The sequence below is a fragment of the Leucoraja erinacea genome, chromosome 2 (assembly GCF_028641065.1).
Source record: "Leucoraja erinacea ecotype New England chromosome 2, Leri_hhj_1, whole genome shotgun sequence".
NCBI lineage: Eukaryota > Metazoa > Chordata > Chondrichthyes > Rajiformes > Rajidae > Leucoraja > Leucoraja erinaceus.
Window position 1 is genome coordinate 111777775 of NC_073378.1, and position 23110 is coordinate 111800884.

Sequence of the window (23110 nt, forward strand, 5' to 3'; positions counted from 1 at the left end):
ATTGCTAATTGAGGTATTAATGTACTTACTGAATTCCATGTCCAATTTTGCTGCTAATAATCTCCTACGTAAACCTTCTTCAGTTTCAGTTTGCCTTGCTTTCAGCCGTGCTTCCTAGAAATGTTAGAAGATTTTCAACAGTTGTCTGTAGCACTTATTTTGCATTGATTTGCTTGGAATAGGAATCTCAAGTGTACTGAAAATTTACGCTGTAAATTCATTTTAGTCAAATTGTATGACAATCTTATTTGAAATATTCTGTACAGTTAACCAATATGGTATTGATGTTTGTGGAGAGCTATCAGCATCTCTGCTGAATACAAAATTCATTTTCTATTAACAATGTAGATTTCAGCAAAACCAACAGAATCCAGCATTTTCAGTTGGAGTTTTCAAAAGGTAGCCATTGGATTGGTTGTGATCAAAATTGGCTAATTGAGCAACCAATAAAAAGAAGGCAAGGTGTAGCAGAGCAGCATATTGGGGAGGCCGTGTGGAGGGGAAGTGTGAGGCTTTGGGTCAAGGCTTCAGTGAGAAGGCTGAGCAGAGGGGGACAGAAGATAAAGGTTTCATCTGCTGTTTCTCATCTGTGATTGTTGTGCTTCCCCCCCATGGTTTTAGTGCAGAGTGATGGCTGGTAGAATGGTGCAATGTTCCTCTTACAAGAAACTGCTGGTATCCCTGATAACTACAGATGTGAGAATTGTGGGGAGGTGCAGCTCCTTACAGACTACATTATGGAACTTGAGCTGCTGCTGGACATCCATAGGATCTTCCAGGAGTATGAGAACTTCATGAGTAGATAGGAATTATAGCAAGGTGGTCAGGCTGATGGTCCAGGAGGCGAGTAGATGGGTGACCAAAAGGGAAAGGCAGAGAGAGCAGGAGACCCCTGTGGTCATTCTCCTTCAAAATAGGTAGACCCTTTTTGATATTGTTGAGGGGAATTGTCCCAATAGGGGTGAGTAGCAACATTAGCAGTCAGGTCTGTAGCATTGAGTCTGGCTCTGAGGTGCAGCGGAGAAGGGTAATATCAGGCAGAGCCATAGTGGCAGGAGACTTGTTGGTCAGGGGGCCAGACAGGCGATTCTGTGGCAGCAATAGAGACTCCAGGATGGTGTGCTGCCTTGCCAGGCCCCAGGATGTCTCAGAGCAGCTACATGACATTCTCAAGGTGGGAGGATGAGCAGCTAAAGTCGTTGTACATGTTGGTACAAATGTCATGGGTAGGAAAATGGTTCCTGCAAAATTAATATAGGGAGTTAGGCAAAAGGTCAAAAAGGAGGACCTCCTGGGTAGTGATCTCCGGATTACTCCACGTGCTAGTGAGGGAAGCAACAGGATGATTGGACAGATGAATGTCTAGCTGCGGATTGGTGTAGGGTAAGGTGGATGAACTCGGCATGTGCGACTGTGACGTTGTAGCCATTACGGAAATATGACAGGATTGGCAGCTTAATGTTGCAGAGTACAGGTGCTTCAAAAGAGATAAAAGGTGGGTGTAAGAGAGGATGTGGTGATTAAGGAGAATATACCATTTCGGCACTAGTCCTGTTTTTTTGATTTGTCCAGTGAGGCTGTACAAGTTGCGCTGAGAAATATAATGGGGATGATGATACCTTGTTGGAAGAAGATAGATTCCAAATAGTCAACAGGGAGTTTTAATGTTCCCAATATAGAATGGGACTGTCATAGTGCCAAGGGTTTAGATGGAGTGAAATTTGTCAAATGTGTTCAGGAAAGTTTCCTCAGAAAATATGTAGAGGGCTCTACAATGGAGAGGGCAAAGCTTGATCGACTCTTCGGGTGGCACAGTGGTAGAGTTGCAGCGCTGGTGACCAGGGCTCGACCTCGAATACGGGTGCCGTCTGAACGGAGTTTGTACATTATCCCCGTGACCTATGTGGGATTTCTCCGAGATCTTCAGTTTCCTTCCACACTCCAAAGAGGCGTACAGGTAAGTAGGTAATTTGGCTTGGTAAATGTAAACATTGTCCCTAGTATGTGGGGGGGGGGGGGGGGGGTCGCTGGTTAGTGCGGACCCAGCGGGACTGTTTCCACACTGTTTCTCTAAACTAAACTAAATGGGGACAGGCAAGCCTTTTGGGACCAGTGATATTTGTTCTATTCGCTTTAAAATAGTTATGGATAAAGGCAGGGCAGTCCCACAAGTTTAAATTCTTGAATAAATTAATTGAGCCAAGGCCAGCTTTGATGGTATTGGACTTGCTAAAGTTGATTGGAGTAAGTTGTTTGCAGGTAAAGGAACGTCATGAAAGTGAGATGCTTGTAAAAGTGCAATGACGAGTTCAATGAATGTATGTTTCTGTCAGAGTGAAGGGCAAGGGAGCTTGGATGACGAGATAAATTGAGGCTCTGGTCAGGAAAAAGGAGGCATGGGACAGGTAGGTGTAGGCAGTTGAGATCAATGATATCACTGGAGGAGTTTTGGAAACAGCATACTTAAGGAGGTCAAAAATGGGGCAGGAGATGGATATTAAGGAAAATTCAAAGAGATTTTATATATACATTAAAGGGAGGGGTAAACTAGATGGAGAGAATAGGAACTTTTAGAAACCAAAGTGGTCTGGAGGCACATGGGATGGGTCCCCCATAAGCATACCACCTCTGTTTTTACCATGGAGAAAAACATGGACTGCTGATCTTGGGACAGTTAATGGAAACTAGACCAGGTGCGGACCCGTTGTGCCTGTCTCCCAAGGCAATATTCCACCACTGACCTATAGCCCCCAACTGCGCAGGTGCAGTTGACGGGTTCCTGTTGTGACGCTACAACGGCCGGCAAGTGGTAGCACGACTGCGCCATTTTTAAAGTTAAAAATGGCAATATCGTGTAAAATATAAGATCAATGTGAACGCATCTCACTCTTCAATCCTCCATTATCCTTCTTTTCCCTCCCCCCTCCTCCAGAACTCCCTCTCCTTTCCCCTACCCTCAGTCACTCCCCCCACAATGAAAATTGCAATGTTTTTTTTAAATGAAATTTGTGTTTTTTCTTTATAATAACCTAAACGCGTTAGCTGTTAATGAAAACGGAAGAATTTGATTAAAACTGAGGTTTTTTTAGATTAAAATCAATGTCAATGAAAATAGCGATTTAAAAATGAGAAATGCAAATGAATTTCGGGATCCCAATGTGGCGGCTGACGGGCAGGGCAAGTGTTTTTTGTAAAGTTTAAAATGTCAATAACTTGTAAAATATAACATCAATCTGAAGGAAACTTGCTATGGTACATCACAAGACAATGGTGAATAATGTGGGCCACCTTGTAGCACTATCATATATTGTTTTGGAGAACATGCACATAAACAAGATGAGAGTTTTAGTAATATAATAATAGATATAGATGAGGACATATATTGAGGACAGTCCTTAACATAATCAAGGAGGTGCTGGATGTAGGTAGATAAATCTTCTCGGCCTGATTAAATATCCAAGGACACTGTAGAAAGCTAGAGAATAAATTGCAGGTGCTCAGGCTGAGATATATGAATCGTCATTAGACATGGGCGAGGTGCTGAAAGACGGCTAATGTTGTGATTCTATTTAAGAAGGGTTGCAAGGATGAGCCAGGGAACTATAGATCAGTGCACCTAACATTTGTGGTAGGCAAATGAATGAAGAAGATTCGGAGGGATAAGATATATATGCATTTAGATAGAGGCTGATTATGGATAGTCAACATGGCTTGGTATGAGGGAGATCCTGTCTTACAAATCTAATTTGTTTTTTGAAGTACGCAAAAAGGTTGAGGAGGGCAAAGCCGCAGATGTTGTCTGTATGTACCTCAGAAAAGCATTTGATAAGGTTCTGCATGGTAGGCTGCTCTAAAATGTTAGATCGGATGGGAGCCAGGGAGAGCTAGCCGACTGGGTAGAGAATTGGAAGGTAGCAGAGTGTGATAGTGGATAGTTTTTTTCAGACTGGAGACCTGTGACTAGTGGTGTGCCTCAGGAATCAATGTTGTGCCCTTTGTTGTTTACATAAACAATTTGGATGAGAATGTCGAAGTCATGATTAGGAAGCTTGTAGATAAAACTAAATTGGGTGGTACCGTATTGAGGAAAAAATGGTTATCAGAAATCACAGCAGGATCTTGATCAATTGGGGAAGTGGGCTGATGAATTATTAATGGAGTTTAGTACAGATAATTGTGAGGTATTGCAGTCTGGGAAATCAAACCAGAGCAGGCCTTTCACAGTGAATGGCAGGGTCCTATTTCTATAGGCACGGGTTATTGATAGGGGACGATCAGCCATGATCACAATGAATGGCGGTGCTGGCATGAAGGGCCGAATGGCCTCCTCCTGCACCTATTTTCTATGTTTCTATGTCCTGAGGAGTGTTGAAGAGCAAAGGGATCTTGGAGTGCAAGGACATAGTTCCTTGAAAATGGCGTCACTGCTGATAAATTAGCCTCATCAGTCAGGGTACTGAGTATAGAAGCTGGGATGTTATGTTACAGTTGCGAGGATGCATTTAGAATATAGTGTTCAGTTTTGCTCAATTGCGGTGATCTTAGAGGTGTACAAGATCACGAGGGGAATAGATAGAGCACAAGTCTTTTACCCAGAGTAGGGGAATCAAGAACCCAAGGGGCATGTTTTTCACGTAGAAGGTGGTGGGTATTTGGAACAAGCTGCCAGAGGAGCAGGCACGTGCCGTCAGGGTAGGCTAGGTAGGCACTGCCTGCTCTGACTAAAATTATGAAATGGTAATCATTAAATATAAATAGTAAAGGCATGGGAGAATTATGCCTATCTAAGAGATCGATCTCTTAGGTAGGCATAATTCTCCGTGCCTTTCAACCGCAGCACTTGTAACACATGAAGGTCTGTGCAGCCCATGTGCCGTCAGCGCTGCCTGAAGCCGTCAATTTCAAGGGGAACTGAAGGCAGCAGAAATTCTGCCTTTGCTGTACTGCGCATGCGCAGAGCAAGTTTCTAGGCGGGTTTTTCAAATATGGCTTGTCATTATCTGAAGGATATGTTAGCAAGCAAAGAGAGAAGAATGGAGTTTGTGTACCGATAATGTGGTAAGTACATTTCTTGGTGCTTTATGTTTTTAAATACTGTATTTCCCGGGGTGGGGGGAGAGCTCCTTTCACAGTGTTTGGGGAGTCTGGCCCGGGGAAAATTTGCGGAGAAGGCAGGATCATTGTGAAGGAGGGAATCGGGGCCAGTAATCCACTTGCAACGCTCTGGGCACGGAGGAGTGAAGTAGCTTGGGTGGCTGCAGGTGGCCACCGGGACTTGACAGCCCATTCTGCCGGTCCCCGCTCACCTCTGGCAGTGCTCTCCGTCTGAAAACCTCTGTCCTGCCGCTCGCCGGCCTCACTCAGGCCGGTGAGTGGCAGGTGAGAGGTGTTCAGACAGTGGGCACTGCCAGAGGTGAGCAGGCCGAGAGAAGGCGCTGAAGTGGCGGCCGGTTCGGCCGCTCGCAATCACCCGAGCTGCTTCCCTCCCCGGAAGTGGCGGCCAGTTCTGCTGTCCGTGCCCGGAGCGTTGCGGCAACGGTGAGTGAGTCTGATCTGATCTCCGACCCCCGCCTTCTCAACATCCTGCCCTCCCAGCAACTTTAACCCCTGGCACAGACTCTCCACACGCTGTGAAAGGAACTCTCCCTCCAATTGGACCCTTGAATTAATATTGTCATTCAATAAGATGACATGCGATTCAACTTGTCCCGATGTGCTCCTTTTTTCCCCACCATCTCTCCCTCTGCCTTCATCCTCCATCCCCCACCCATTCAGTAATTAAAACATGAAGGAGGTTTAGAAGCCTTGGGCAAATTGAATTGTTACTTATTTTTTAATTTTAATGAGAGAACAATCTGCGCGGTTTAAGATTTTTTAAAGATAATTACTCATGGCACGTGCCTACAGAGAAGGTAGTTGAGTCGGGTACTATGACAACATTTACAAGACATTTGGATAGGAAGGGTTTAAAGGGATATGGGCCAAATGCAGCCAAGTGGGGCATGGACCAATGGGCCTGTTTCTGTATGACTCTTTGACTCTCCCACTCAGACAAAAATATGTTTTAAATGTAAAAGTCAACCTGTAAATTAAGGTATTCCGCACGCTAAATGTTATAATTGGAAAATCCTTGGGCGTACTTTGTGCCGTTCTAGTCTCGATGGCGGTGGAGAGAGTGCAAAGGCGATTCACTAGTATATCGCTTAGATTAGAAAACTTTAGTTATAGGGGAAATTGAACAGGGTGTGCTTGATTTTCCTGGAGCAAAAGGGACAGAGTGGTCTGATAGAAGTAAAATACAATACTGAGAGGCTTAGATAGCTTAAAACAAAAATTTCCATGGTAGGGACATCAAAAACAAGAGGGCATGGTTTTAAGATGAAGGTTTTAAAGGAGAACTGAGGGGCAATTTTTTTTCTTAAAAGAATAGCTGATATCTGAAACGGACTGCCAGACACAACTGCACAAGGAAGGAATTGGAGCTTTAACAGGGACGGCATAAAAGGATAAATGGTATCAGTGCTTGCCAAAAGGTCAGCATGGTGGGCAGAGGGGTCCATTTATCTGCTGAATGTGACAATCTAGTAATGGTTTTCATGACAAGCACAACCCCATCCCAGTGGCAATGCTCTTTAATTGATGCTGTACTTACTAGAACTTTATATGAAGGCGGCTGAATGGAAATGTAAATTGCAGACCAGTCTGTTTTCTTGATGTTCCTCACACCCTGCATGTCTATGTCAAGAATGCAGATTTGGTTCTTGGATAGAACTGTCTGCACCGCTGCTTTACTGGAAGGAAACAAGGATTTCAATATTAGGACAACCACAGACATTGTTTCTACTTGCCCTATTAAATTTACCAGAATAATTCTAAAAATTACATTTTGACAGGGACATGAATTAGATCTTCATTCAATGAAGATTCAAGGATGATCATGTAATTCCAGCCCTAGACTTACCCCCCTCAGTCTGGTTCAGTCAAACACCGAATACAAACATTGGAAATTCAACTCTCTTTTATTACACAATACCAATACCGCGGCTCCGATTCTTGTCTCTACTTACTCAAGCCCAACAGCCTCGTGCAAATAGAACACACCCCAATGTGCTCCCCACTCTTTTATACCTTTACAGACCCTTGGAGCGAAAATACTTGTGGGTGCAACCCAATTATCGATAAGTGCTGCAGAATACATTGAATGACAGTTCCCTAGCCCAATCATAAAATATCACATAACATAGTTTCAACACAAAGCACTTAGGGGGAAATACTTCTGTTAGGTAAAGTAAACATGTTGGGTGAGGCCCCTCTCCAGGGACAATCATAGTTAGCATCTGGGAAGACTGCAACATTATTGTAACCCATCATCATTTCCCCAAGCATGCATTTCAAGTCAAGTTTATTCGTCACATACGCATACGAGATATGCAGTGAAATGAAAAGTGGCAATGATTGCAGATTGTGCAAAAAAAACTACAAAACAGAATCAGAATTACATATTTGTGGGAGAAAAAAAAAGAAGAAACAGCAATTTAAAAAGTCACCAGACAACAGTAAATTGGAACAGTAAAGTTAGTCCCTGGTGAGATAGGATTTTACAGTCCTAATGGCCTCTGGGAAGAAACTCCTTCTCATCCTCTGTTTTCACAGCATGACAACGGAGGCGTTTGCCTGACTGTAGCAGCTGGAACAGTCTGTTGCTTGGATGGTAGGGGTCCCCCATGATCTTGTTGGCTCTGGATTTGCACCTTCTGATAGACAGTTCCCATAGTGCTTTCGGCCGAACGCACTACCAGGGCTCAAAATTAGCGGTTGCCCATGGCAACCCACAGTCCCGCCGGGCAACCTAAAAGCCATGCCATTTTGCCCGGCTAGGCAAGCACCCAGGACAATTCTGAGCGGGCCCCCTCTCTATCTTTCTCTCTCTCTCTCTCTCTCTGTCGCTATCCGTGTCCATGTCTCGGGTCTCTGCCCGCTCCTTGTCCGCTGGCATGGCCGGCTGCCTTTCACATGCGCACGGCCAACACCAAAGATCCTGTAGCGAGGATCTTTGGCCAGCACATCATCGGCCGTGTTTGTGCCCATGTGCACCGTACACATACACACTGCCACTGCAACTGGTCGGCATTGGCCACTTTCTCCCTCCCTTTGCATGGTGGGAGATCTGGCCGCCATCGCTGTCCACTCGCCACGACCGCTGAAAACCAACGCAGAATCACTCGCTGGAGTGACTCTTGCTTCTTGGTTTCCTGGTCTTCCAAACATATTCAAAATAGAATTTAAACACCACCACCAAACTCTGAAAAGTAACAGCCTATTGCATTTTATCTGTTTATTTATGGTGTATATATATATATATGGTCTGTGGTATATAGACACACTGAACTTTTATCTCCTGTTCTATATTATGTTTACATATTCTGTTGTGCTGCAGCAAGCAAGAATTTCATTGTCCTATCTGGGACACATGACAATAAAACTCTCTTGACTTGGACTTAAACAAAAAAGGGTTATTGGGGAAAAAAATTAACTTAAAAAAAAGCAAATAAACCTTAAATTTAATTGCTTCTGGTTGGGTACCTATGGTAGGGTGAAGACTATTCCATGCTTTAATTGTGCGGCGGAACTCCATGGAGCCAGCATCTCTGGATAGAAAAAATTGGGTGACGTTTCGGGTAGAGACCCTTCCTTAGATTTCCTCTGGTTTTAGTGTTTTTAGTTAATTTAAAGATACAGTGTGGAAACAGGCCCTTCGGCCCACTGAGACCACGACGACCACCAATCACCCATACTCTAGTTCTATCCCACACATTAGCGACGTATGTCAAGAGTGTTTTATTCTCACATGTCCGAATGAAATCCTTACTTGCAGCAGCACAACAGAATATGTAAACATAGTACTCTGTAAACAATGTTATAAATGAGAAAACAAAACAATGTATATTTATATATGAATATATAACTATACACACAATCACGCACAATTTCTCTCCTGGGATTAATAAAGTTCTATCGTATAGTATTGTGTGTGTAGGAAAGAACTGCAGATGCTGGTTTAAACTGTAGACCAATCGAATAACTACTTTGGTTCTGTCTTCACTAAGGAAGACATAAATAATCTGCCGGAAATAGCAGGGGACCGGGGGTCAAATGAGATGGAGGAACTGAGTGAAATCCAGGATAGCCGGGAAGTGGTGTTCTCGTCCCGATCCTGTCCTCGGACACTGTCTGTGTTTGCACATTGGCACTGAGAATTTGCACATTCTCCCTGCAACCATGTAGGTTTCCTCCCACATCCCAAAGACACATTGGCTTTGTAGGTTAACTTGTCTCTGTAAAATTGCCCCTAATGTGTAGGGAGTGGGTGAGGAGAGTGGGATAACAGGACTTGTGTGAATGGGGAGACAAAAATGCTGGAGAAACTCAGTGGGTGAGGCAGCATCTATGGAGCGAAGGAAATAGGTGACGTTTTTGTCAAGCACCCAAAATGCCTGATATTATCAATCAGATTGAGGCGTTTCAGATTGCCAAATTAATGAATAGTTTACAGTGTTGAAACCTTTTTCAGTTACTGGGGATGGAGTGGGAGGAAGGGGCAGAGGAAGTTCCAGAATATTACTATTTACTTTCAGAGGCAGCCTTAAAACCAATTTTGTCTCTACTGCCTCCCCAAGCCTAGCTTGAGCTCGATCATTCAGTGGTGACGTCAAGCACGATTAGGTGATGTACGTCAAACACGATCAACTAAATGTTCAAGAAGGAACTGCAGATGCTGGAAGATCGAAGGTACACAAAATTGCTGGAGAAACTCAGCGGGTGCAGCAGCATCTATGGAGCGAAGAAAATAGGCGACGTTTCGGCCCGAAACGTCGCCTATTTTCTTCGTTCCATAGATGCTGCTGCACCCGCTGAGTTTCTCCAGCAATTTTGTGTACCTACGATCAACTAAATAGTGGATTAGGCTGTTGAAAGTCTTGGCCTGGCATTTCTGAAAGGACTTTTAAAGAGCATCTACCATCATAATGTAAATTAGGAATCAAAACATTCAATGTCAAGCTTTATCATTCAGATAGTCATTGAACTGCTGAACATGCCATTCATTACTTGATGTTAACATCTTTGATTAGGCTTTTTAGAAGCACCAGTGGCTAGGTTTTCCTATTTGATGATTTCTATTTTTCTGATTCATTGACGTATTTTCCTCCATTGCAAATTTCACACATGAACTCTTGTTGTTAGAAGCTGGGTTACCCCTTGTTGTAACCTTAGACCATGCATGATGGAAATGTAGTTGTATCAGCAGGCAGAGAGAGGCATCTTGCCAGTACTACACTGGGAAATCCTTGAAGTTGCAGTTAACAGGTCTGCCTGATAGCAGTGAACCCACAGGAAGAACTGGTGTAACTCAAGTATATGTACAATAGCTGCTGGATGGTCTTAACTTGATTATTTCAATAAAAAGGAAATCAAACTCTAAAGGGGATATGATGCAAAATGAAATAGTGCAGATATTTTGAGAGCATTAAGAATTTTTTTTCACAATAGATATTTCAGTTATGCAAATCAAGCATATCATGGGTAGTTACATGCGAATCAAATATGGTACATAAACGAATGCAAATGATCACTTTGATCTTTTTTCACCAAAGCTGCATTACACAATGTACAACAGACAAATTAAGTTCACCAGCATTAAACTATCTTAATGAGTTCAGTCACTAATTTCAGTAAGATTCCAACCACCACAATCATAAAATAAAAACATCCTCCTCGCACAAAGTTCCAGCTGCACATCATACAAATCACAACATAATTACAGTAAAGGAGACAGGCATTCACCCATCTTGTCAATGCCTGTTGAGAAAGAACTCTCGAGCACTTGCTCTGGAACCCATTAGGTTATTACTCTTAAGTCATACTGCAAAATACTATTTAAATATGATGAGAACTTTTTTTTAGCCTTTTTGGCAATGGATTCCAATTTCCCAGTCCAAACCTTCCACCAATTCTTTAAATCTTTGCCCCTTAGTTTTTGACCCCTGTGCTACAGGAAATGTTTACTACAAGCAAGTCAGTTAAATCTCCCCTCCAGAGGAGTAAAATTTTCAATATTTAATTTGAAATTATTAAAGCCAAAACACAGATAATAGTCAACAGTGAAAAAACAAAAAGATTACAGCCACACGATTTTGCAAATTTTAAAGAATGCCCACTTAAAATAGCCATTACTGACCTTTAAGAGTTCAGAACCTGTAGCATCAACCCATTAGACCCTCCAGGTTTCAAAGTTAATATCGTACAAACCTTGTGCCATACAGGTGGCCCGAGAACTCGGCGCTTTCTACAAATTCCCCAGCCGCAATACCACGAAGCATTTCTTCCCTTGATACAAAGTGGTAATCTAGTTTTAGAACAAAAACAAAACACTTGGATCATTATGGAAATAACACCTGCACATACAGAGTATAATGTAGACCAGCCCAAGCATATTAATCAGGAAGCCAGTTTGAGAAATCATTGTGGAACACCTTCATTACATTATATTTTGTTGTTGAGAAGCACTGCGCAATTTGATTGGGACATCAGTATATGCACAACTAGCCCATTCTATACCAATGAAACTAAACAAATGAAAATCAGGGTTAATTAAGTGCTTTTTCTCCCCATAAACCACAGCATTTAAAGAAATGTCAAATTACATTTTCTTCTGCACCCAATGGAAAAGACTATGACAGAATACTAAAGATAGACCCAAAAAGTTGGAGTAACTCAGCAGGACAGGCAGCATCTCTGGAGAAAAGGAATGGGTGACGTTTTGGGTTGAGACCCTTCTTCAGGCTTTTGTGTCGATCTTCGGGTTTAAACCAGCATCTGCAGTTCCTTCTTACACATGATAGAATACTACACAGACAATGAAACCCACAGAGAATTTCAAACCAGGACATGTAGCTATCTAAATACTGTTTTAAAAATAAATGTATCATAGGCCACAGCTAAAGGGCCTGTCCCACTTTCACGACTTTTTTTTACTCGACATTTTTCATCAGGCTAGAAAAACGCCCTGACTTACTTGATGCCACGAGTACCTACGACTAGCACTACGACCTCGTGACGACCATGCTGCGAGTATGAGTCAAGGGCAAACTCGGAAGAGGTCGTGAAAGTGGGACAGGCCCTTAACTCCAATATACATGCAAGAACACTGATGAGAAATGTATCAAAAATTTTGGACATCTGTCTTGCTACTCACGAAACAGATGGAGAATATTAGCCATGAATTTAAAGTGTTATGCTTGGAGGTTCAATAAAATGGGTGCTAACCTTTGCCATTTTCTTCACCTGTTCTTGGACTTCTTGTTGTATCTGTAAAATAATTCTCATTATCATCCAACTGTCATTTGAAATATATGCATTGCACCATACCAGTTCTTCAAAGCAAAGGAGCCGCATTATTTTTTACAAGCGTGTCTTCAAAATAAGCAGTGTAAGGAAGCAGCATGTTCTTTTATTTCCTTTTAAGTTACAATTTGGGGTATTATATTTTAAATATCAATAACCTTTTTACAAAAGCCTTATAGAGCTATGTTTTAAGGGCTGCACTTTTAAAAGTGTAATGCACACAATGATGAGAGGTTGGAAAGGGTAAGGAATTAGCTACACTGGTGTTTTATTATAGATTGCAAATGACAAGCTGTTCAGTCAAAGGACAAGCATCTCACACAAATGGAAATGAAAGATTTTGGTTCCCCATTAATCAGGAATACAACAGAATTTGGAATAAAGTAGGCTTTAATGGAGAGAGAAAGAGGGCACTAAAAATGGCCAATGCAAATGCCAGAGTTTTTAATTTAAATTGGAGCAGTTCACAAGATACAAGAGCAGAATTAAGCCATTCGGCCATAGAATCTACTCCACCATTCAATCATGGCTGATCTATCTTTCCCTCTTAACCTCATTCCTAATCAAGAACCTGACAATCGCCTTAAAACATCCGATAACTATGCCTCCATAGCATAGAAACATAGAAATTAGGTGCAGGAGTAGGCCATTCGGCCCTTCGAGCCTGCACCGCCATTCAATATGATCATGGCTGATCATCCAACTCAGTATCCTGTACCTTCCTTCTCTCCATACCCTCTGATCCCCTTGGCCACAAGGGCCACATCTAACTCCCTCTTAAATATAGCCAATGAACTGGCCTCAACTACCCTCTGTGGCAGAGAGTTCCAGAGATTCACCACTCTCTGTGTGAAAAAAGTTCTCCTCATCTCGGTTCTAAAGGATTTCCCCCTTATCCTTAAGCTGTGACCCCTTGTCCTGGACTTCCCCAACATCGGGAACAATCTTCCTGCATCTAGCCTGTCCAACCCCTTAAGAATTTTGTAAGTTTCTATAAGATCCCCTCTCAATCTCCTAAATTCTAGAGAGTATAAACCAAGTCTATCCAGTCTTTCTTCATAAGACAGTCCTGACATCCCAGGAATCAGTCTGGTGAACCGTCTCTGCACTCCCTCTATGGCAATAATGTCCTTCCTCAGATTTGGAGACCAAAACTGCACGCAATACTCCAGGTGTGGTCTCACCAATACCCTGTACAACTGCAGTAGAACCTCCCTGCTCCTATACTCAAATCCTCTTGCTATGAAAGCCAACATACCATTTGCTTTCTTTACTGCCTGCTGCACCTGCATGCCTACCTTCAATGACTGGTGTACCATGACACCCAGGTCTCGCTGTATCTCCCCCTTTCCCAATCGGCCACCATTTAGATAATAATCTGTTTTCCCGTTTTTTTTGCCACCAAAATGGATAACCTCACATTTATCCACATTATACTGCATCTGCCAAACATTTGCCCACTCACCCAGCCTATCCAAGTCACCTTGCAGTCTCCTAGCATCCTCCTCACAGCTAACACTGCCCCCCAGCTTAGTGTCATCCGCAAACTTGGAGATATTGCCTTCAATTCCCTCATCCAGATCATTAATATATATTGTAAATAGCTGGGGTCCCAGTACTGAGCCTTGCAGTACCCCACTAGTCACTGCCTGCCATTGTGAAAAGGACCCGTTTACTCCTACTCTTTGCTTCCTGTTTGCCAGCCAGTTCTCTATCCACATTAATACTGAACCCCCAATGCAATGTGCTTTAAGTTTGTATACTAATTTCTTATGTGGGACCTTGTCGAAAGCCTTCTGGAAGTCCAGATACACCACATCCACTGGTTCCCCCCTATCCACGCTACTAGTTACATCCTCGAAAAATTCTATAAGATTCGTCAGACATGATTTACCTTTCGTAAATCCATGCTGACTTTGTCCAATGATTTCACCACTTTCCAAATGTGCTGCTATCCCATCTTTAATAACTGACTCTAGCAGTTTCCCCACTACCGATGTTAGACTAACTGGTCTGTAATTCCCCGTTTTCTCTCTCCCTCCCTTCTTAAAAAGTGGGGTTACGTTTGCTACCCACCAATCCTCTGGAACTACTCCAGAATCTAAAGAGTTTTGAAAGATTATTACTAATGCATCCACTATTTCTGGAGCTACTTCCTTAAGTACTCTGGGATGCAGCCTATCTGGCCCTGGGGATTTATCGGCCTTTAATCCATTTAATCATAGCCTTCTGTGCCAATAAATTCCTCAGATTCACCACCCTCTGGCTAAAGGAGTTCCTCCTCTTCTCCATTCAAAAGATATGTATTTTTATTCTGAGACTCTGGTCCCAGATTCTTCCACTAGTGGAAACATCTTCCCCACATCCACTCTATCCAGGCTTTTCACTATTCGGTAAGCTCACAGCACATAGTGTATTTCTCAGTGCATCAATAGCAGAAACATGGTGATTAAATTTTGATTCGCAGCATACATTGTGCTATATATCTATTCAACTTATTATGGAATAAATTGTTATGCCGACTCAAGGTTGAAAACACGCTAAATCCATGTCAGTTGTACGTTACATCTGCCTTTGACTGTACAATCCAGTAAAAGCAGGAATATGACAACAATGAACTGTCAAATCTGCAAAGTTGTTTTTTCCAAATAACTCAATCCAGTTTAATTTGTTATGTACGGAAAGGGAAAACATTTTCTGGATTTGTTTTTATCGAATACGGTTCCAATTCCAGAAATTTGCTTCAAGAGCAATCTAACCAACCTTTAAAGCTTCAATAATAGAAGTCCTCACTCAATTAAGAAACCAATAACAAATGGCAAGTTATACATTTAAAAGTGCCTCCACATTGCTTTTCTTAATAAAGAGCAGAATCAAGTGAGGCATTTAAAAAAAAAATAGGGAATCAGGGAAAGAATAAAGTACTTGCATGGACAGTGGAAGACAAAGGTAATATAACTAAGGTAGTCTCAATTTTACTGGAACACACAGGAAAGTGCAGATGCTGGTATCTGGGGCAAAACAAAAAATCAAACCTCTGTAGGAATTTAATGGGGGAAGGAATTGTTGATGTTTCAACTTTAAAGAAGTTTTCCTCTTTTCTTTAACAGGAATTGTGCGAGACCCTCAAATTGCTCCCCTTCTGTAGTTTACTGGCCATCTCTCTCCCCTCTCTGTCTTGACCAGAAAAGCTGACAATTCCTCCCACCTCACCATCCTCTAAATCATAGATGCTGTTCAATGGTTGTTTGTCCAGTATTGCTCCATTTTACACAAATCATTTGAGAGACAAACTCTTACTTTCCGCAGTCTACACCAGAGAGAAATAAAAATAATCATACTAACGCGAAACACTGAATCCAAAAATCGTCGCATACTCCTTGAAAAGAATCTTCAGGAGGGTGCTCTTGCCTGCACCAGAGGGTCCACTAATTACCACAGGTCTGAGCTCTGCCATTGCTAGGGGGAAAAAATGTACAAGTTGCTCAGAATTTCTCAAAGGACTGGAATCCTCCATAACTTTAATTACAAATACTTAAACAATTAAGATATACAATACAAAAATATACAATGCATTTCGTTGTCTCTGTACTGTACACTGACAATGACAATAAATTGAATCATTTCATTTCATTTTCATTTCATATATCAAAATAATCTCTCCTTAGGTACCCATGTGGATTAAGTCTCAGTACTGGCAATATTGACCATACAGTGAATGAACTTAGTGGTTGCAACATACATTAAATCATAGGATTGCCCCAAACCACGGTAATCCTGCAATAATTTACCATGTTACATTGTTTAAAAAATATTTGTTGCACAAGTGATTGCTTATCAATTTTAATGGTCACCTGTTGTTAAAGCAGAATCTCTGTTCTTAAGAGAGATTGGTGGCTGATTACTGTGGGGAGGCTCCATGGTAACAGATTTTTAACCCCTACACTTTTTCAATCCAAGCTAGCTTTAAAATCTAAGATGGGGTTTTTTTCTGCTTGTCAAATTCTAAGTAACTTTGAAATGGTTCCCTAGTTCCCGATCAAAATTGTGTTATCACCCAAGATGGCACTGGAGCATGGCAACTCTTCCAAAGAAAGATATACTGTGAGCTGTCAGATCAAGCAACCATGGGTCTATTTGTACAGATGCCTTAGAGATTTGATTTATTTTACTTCAAATTCAAAGTTCCCGCATATATGCAAATAACCAATGAGGATGTGCCAAAATTTAGCTGTTTCACTTCAATAATTAATTGAACATTTAGAGGCCATTTATTGACTTAGTCTAAGGTACCAAGGGTGCCCAGACCTATATAGACACAACCTTGATTACCACACACAGCATTGTTTGCTACAATTTCCCCAAAGCAACTCAGGAAGGCAACGTATAATTTAATTTGTGGTACAGATCGCCAGTTCAAACCATCAGCAAAATGATAATCTGACACAATGCAACAATTTTTTGCATGGAATATGCCTCAGTCTGCGACTATCTTCGAATCAAGATTCAAGAGTTTATTGTCATGTTTATTGTCAATGAAATTCTTGCTTTGCTTCAGCACAACAGAATATAGAAGGCATGAATACAAAACAGTGTGTCCATATATCATTATATAAATATATACACACATGAATAAATAAAACAGATAATATGCAAATAAACAGATAATGGGCTATTAATGTCCAGAGTTTTGTTTGAGTTGAGTTCAATAGCTTGATGGCTGTGGGGAAGAAGCTGTTTGTGAACCTGGACGTTGCAGTCTTCAGGCTCCTGTACCTTCTACCTGAATGTAGTGGTGAGATGAGTGTGTGGCCAGGATGGTGTGGGTCCTTGATAATGCTTCCAGTCTTTTTGAGGCAGCCATTGCGATAGATCCCCTCGATGGTAGGGAGGTGAGCCGATGATGGACTGGACAGTGTTTACTACTTTTTGTAGTCTTTTCCGCTCCTGGCGCTCAAGTTGCTGAACCAAGCCACGATGCAACTGGTCAGCAATCTCAGACTATTTGCCACAAAGGAGGAAGCCATTCACTTCATCCTCTTAAAGCAGGTCAGAAAAAATGCCACCTAGCCTAATCTAATCTTGCATCACTTAGTCCATACTCCATTTTTTAAAATCACTGTACAAACATGCTCCACTTCGGTTAAGAATCTGTGGTCAATATCCAAGATTCTCCATCTAGTCTTAAAGCTCTTATCTTTGACATTTCCACCCAGAGTGAAAAAAAAGGTTCTGAACATCTATGCCTTTCAATTTTATAAATTTCTATCAGGTGTACCCTCGTTCTCCAAAACTCCATAGAAAACAATCTAAATTGTCCAACCTCTCCTTATAGCTAATACCCTCTAATCCAGGCAACATTCTGCTAAACCTCTTCTGTACTCTCTCCAAAGCCTCCACATATTTCCTGCAATGTGGTGACCAGAACTGCTCCAATACTGCAACAGAGTATAATCAAAGTTTAAAAACTCTGCAATATGACTTCCTGACTCTTGCATCAATATCTCTACCAAGAAAAAGTTGTTAAAAAAGCAAAAATGTAGTACTGAACCCTCCAAAAACCCCATTCCAGTCACGTTATGTCAATCATTATCTTCACTTCTTGCTGTGCAACACTTTTAGATACAATTTGGGTCTTGGTTCTCTCGATTGTCTTGGATCACTTGGCCTTTTGCTTTGTTTTGCCATGTGGGATTTTGCCAAAATCTCTCCAAACTCCACTTGGACTGATCAAGTGAACTACATCATTGACCTTCCTTCCTCATCTCTTCATACAACTCAAGTGAGTTAGGCAAATCAATGCTTCTCTAATTGAGTGTTTATTCCATCACTTAAAATAGATTCCAACCATTTTGCCTATTACTGAAAATTAAGATAACTGGCCTATAATTACAGATTAATCCTTCCATTTCAAGCAATGATTTTAGTCCTTCAATCCTTCAACATCATTCTTTTTATGGGGAGGATACAAAAATAAAGGTCAGAGATGGCACAGTCTCCCTTGTTTCATCCAGCTTGCAGGTTACTAACTTTCAATAGTTTTTGCCGTTTCCATGCCGTATCACTAAACTAAATGCTTAATATCTCCTTTCTTACTATATTAATTCCAGCATCACTCACACCCTAGTTCAATGAGGGGAGGGGGGTGGGGGGAGGGAGGTGACAAGCTTGCCAAGAGGTCTACTGGATTCTCAAAATAACCAATCTGGTGAAGTTATATCAAAGGGCTAAGTAGAAACAGTTACTGTTAAAAAATGTGAAGTAATCCAAAACCCACATACTAGAAAAATTGGCATTCCATCCACATCTAATTATTACTGGTGATGGGGAATTAAACATCAGTAGGAAGGGGCTCCATGAACACTCCCATCCTCAACAGTTACAAGTTCAAAAGATGATGGAAGCATCCGCAAGATGAGCCTCTTCCCTAAATTGCCACAATCACATAACTAAACCCAGCTAATATCACCCTATATCATCAAAAAATATTTAAACATTTTGGACACATCAAAGCCTATGAATCATGACAGCATCCAGACTTTAGAACTCGAGCTGAACTTGTGGGTGTGTGGAATTCTCTGCCTCAGAGGGTGGTGGAGGCTGGTTCTCTGTAAACTTTCAAAAGAGAGCTAGATAGGGTTCTTGAAGATAGCGGCGTCAGGGGATATGGGGAGAAGGCAGGAATGGGGTACTGATTGTGGATGATCAGCCATGATCACATTGAATGGCTTGGACTGTATGGCCTACTCCTGCACCTATTGTCTATTGAGCAAGCTACGACATTCATTGAGGGCATTGTCCTAACATGTATTCTGTCAATGGGCCAAAAGCAGAACATATCAACACTGGACAGTTATTTCCTTGTCAGATAGCTCTCATCAGTTACAAAGTGACGGAAGCAATGGCTATCTCTAGTAACTGATTTATGTTTTCTTTATCATTGTCACATAACATGACACAGTGAATAACAGACAAATCATACCATACATGAGAAAATTAGGAGATGCAAAAGAGAAAATAAACAGCGCAGAATGTAATGTTACAGCAAAAGTAAAATTGATCCTAAAATTTAATAATATTAGCATTGCCAAACCCATCACATCAATAGGGCCATTTTTTGGAAAGTGAACCAAAATCACACACGTGACCAGATGGCATCACAAGAAGTAATGCATTAAAATTATTGTAAGAGATTAATCATATTCATTGCTATTTTCCTACCTACAGACCTATAATGCGGGTCTGCTAAAGATATGAACATTCTAGCTTTTTAAAATTCAGTTTGTAAATAAATCTGAGTTATGAATAAAATACTTCCGTATAAGGTCACACACGTGACCAGTCATATATGGCCTCTGACCCTAAACAAACATTGTCAGCATAACATAAACATTTCATGATAAACTTCGAAAAAAATATGGGTCATATATATATAGTACAAAACAATATACCTGTAATGCTTTCAGAATTAGAAGAGATGTATTCCACAATTGTTCATATTCATGGTCACACACGTGACTAAGAATGGGCCAATAGGTTAGGGAAATTCACCATTGGTGAGAAACTTACGTGGACCAGCCACTTAAATACTGCAGTGACAATTGGGAAGGGGAGAGAGAATTAATATTGTGTGATCTCCCAAGCACATTATAGAATCATAGTCAAATTATAGAATGGTAGTCCCTTCTCCTTAAAAGATAACAAGGGAAGGCGAACAAATGCTTGCCATTCAAGTGATCCCACTTGCCAGAGACGTGTTTCTTAATGAAAGCTGCTTCTATAGTCCCTCCTTCAGTCGTAAGATAGTTCCCGACCCAAGACATCACCTGGCTCCTCACAGATGCTGCCTAACCCGCTGGGTCTCTCCATCACTTTATGTGTTGCTCTGCTCCCAAGGAATAGACATTCAGTCTAACACAACAGCTGTAACAAAGTTCTAGGTTCAGTGAGACAAGAAATCTCTTCTGAGTAAAATAAAAGTACATTAAAAAAAGACTTTTGCTATCACAGTCTTTTTAAAGACGGGTCTCAACAAACTCAAATAAACAGGTCTTGTTACCAAAATTACAAATATTCTTCTGAATTAAGAGGGTATGGCTCAAGCAAACCAGTGCATGTAGGATAGTTACCTTATAAAAGGTCAGTAATAAGAAATATTATGTTGATATCAATTTATTATATCAACCCTCTTTTACAATTGCTCAAAATGCTCTCTCAGACAATGTTGTTTTATCTTCATCAAGTGTTACATAACCCAAAAATCACTTCACTTAGATCAGCATGGCTAACTTTTAACTGCAATGCTATTTGTTAAGGTACCTACGGGTTGGAGAAATGAGAATTTCAAACATCCATCATTAGGATTCACTCATATCCATTAGCCAGTCATTAAAATGGAGGCACAAGAGACTAAACATGCTGGGTGAAGGGCCTCGACTTGAAACATCAACTGTGTGTTTCTCTCCATACATACTGACTGATCCGTTGAGTTCCTCCCTCTGATGTCCCTTTTTCAAAATTGCACCATCACGGTCACTCATGGATCCCACTGCACTCCACACATCTCACTGCCTTTGTTAACACTGTTGTTACCCATAATTTCATGCACACTTTTTCTTACTCTCTTAAAATGAAATCCTAATAGAACATTTGGACATCTTGATCCCTCAATTTATCAATTCTCTGAACTTTCTTTGTTCAAGCCTCTGAGGTTATATAACATTTCTGTCCCATTAAAACGCAGTAGCAATATCATGCAATGCTAATATAATCCTTATTCCCAGTTCACTGCTGTTAAACTTCATTAGAGAATCTTAGATCTGACGTTAAGAATAAGTAGATTACAACTGCACATGACAAACACTGTGACACACAGATATTTTTAGTCATAAAAACACATCATTCTAAGAGTCTGAGCTCTCTCTTCCATTGCTTCTGTCTTTCCCAATAGTTTTTTTTCTATACTTATGTCGATATTCCAGGGTAGTGCTTCTTAAACTATTACAGCGTCATTCACCCTTGAGTCTTTATTCCAAATTTCATTCACCCTCGACTACATTTTCTTATGTTTTTGGGTAATTTTCATCTCATTCTCTCTTGCGATTAACTTTATACATAATGTATTTTGTCACTTGAACAAATAAACATAAATTAACTCATTTCTTAAGTGTTTATTTTATTCAACTTCTTGAACATCGTAAAAAATATGTAAAGAAAACTAGGAGTGAATGAGTGAAAAAAAAGTGTGATTACCACTGGAGTTGGAAAATCATTCTGTTAGAATGATAAAAAAAAACATTCCAATGTCTAAACACTACTGGGCTTCAGCCCCATCCTACCCTTTCGGGCAGTTTTTTTTCTTGGAAAACTATCTCAACAAAATCACGGAGTATAACTTTCTATAACTCTCCCCCGACGAAAGCTCGCAATACCCCACCAAATATCAACTTGCCATATTTGGTCTACTTCTCTCCAGAAGTTGGATCTTCCAAATCCAGGTATATTTTAGAAGTTGTGTATGTCTACTAACTAACATGTTGTATATGTCACATGCATGCTCAAAACATCATCACAACATTGTCTGTTGCTCAGTTGTGAATATCTGGCATCCTCCCAACTAGGTAGGAGTGACAAAAAAATGACAAACAAAAAAATTATTAGAATTTTTCTAGTTGACATAAAGTAAAGTTAGTAAACAACTAAGTAAGAACTTAGAATGAGATTCTTAGAAACAATTTCTTATTGTGTATATTTACCACAAATAAATGACAAGCAGTGTACTTCTACACTTATATGTTTGTTTCAAAACGCTAATATAACACGTTCATTTGTTGGATGTACAAAGTAGAATAAATTTGGAGTGATATATTTGATATATTTACAAAGCTTTTCAAGTCAAGAATAGAACCCAAAGCGGAATGGATTATATTTGGAATAATAGGAGAAGATACCAATTTAAATAAAGACCAAAATGTTTTTTTTAACTATGGGTTAATAATTGGAAAGAAATTGATACTTAAATTTTGGAAAAATACAACCATACCAACTGTTAAAATGTGGATTAGGAATATGATGGACATAGCACACCTTGAAGAAATGAGACTCCGACTAATAGATAAATATGACCAATTCTTAGGGAGTTGGTCTCCTTTCATCGACTTTTTGGAATCATGTGATGCAGCGGTACCGTAAAGATTGCTGATTTCAGTTCATGACGTGGATAGATCTATATCTCCGAATAGAGATTTGAAAAAATCTCTTTTAAGGGGCCTTCTCTTCTATTTCTACTTTCCACTTTTTATTTTTTTTTTTATATACACACTTCACGTTTTTCTACTCTCTACCATCTATTTTACCACTTTTCCCTCTTTCTATTGTTTTCTTTTTCTTGTCTTGCTTACTTCCTTTTCATTACATAAAACTAGAGGTTGTACATAGAATGGATTACAGTATGACATAGTTGGCACCTAAAATTAGGTTCCACTGTACTGTTTTGTACTGTATTAACTTCTAATAAAATAAACAAAAAAAAACAAAAAAATCAATGACTAGGATGTTCCTGTACTCCTGTGATGACAAGCTTCTCAAACCGAGGTTCAATTTCCTTATCCAAAGCAACCCCCCAGCATTACCTAATCAACATACCTCCTCTCGAGTCCTGTTCGTTTCACTTTCCTTCAGAAATGAACTACTTCCTCTAGAGCTGGTT

General features: G+C 40.6%; 1 protein-coding gene across 3 annotated transcripts in view; it reads right to left on the reverse strand.

The window, feature by feature from the left end:
• LOC129714194 (guanylate kinase-like) overlaps positions 1 to 23110 on the reverse strand; it is a 47850-nt gene that overhangs the window by 5829 nt on the left and 18911 nt on the right. For 2 of the 3 annotated variants that reach the window (XM_055663732.1, XM_055663724.1), the window contains exons 2-6: positions 15748 to 15861; positions 12325 to 12366; positions 11308 to 11404; positions 6653 to 6791; positions 30 to 114 (exon numbers count right to left, since the gene is read on the reverse strand). In XM_055663732.1, the coding sequence (XP_055519707.1) occupies positions 30 to 114; positions 6653 to 6791; positions 11308 to 11404; positions 12325 to 12366; positions 15748 to 15861 (477 nt within the window). The remainder of the gene's footprint in view (positions 1 to 29; positions 115 to 6652; positions 6792 to 11307; positions 11405 to 12324; positions 12367 to 15747; positions 15862 to 23110) is intronic. The other variant, XM_055663716.1, reaches the window with a different exon arrangement.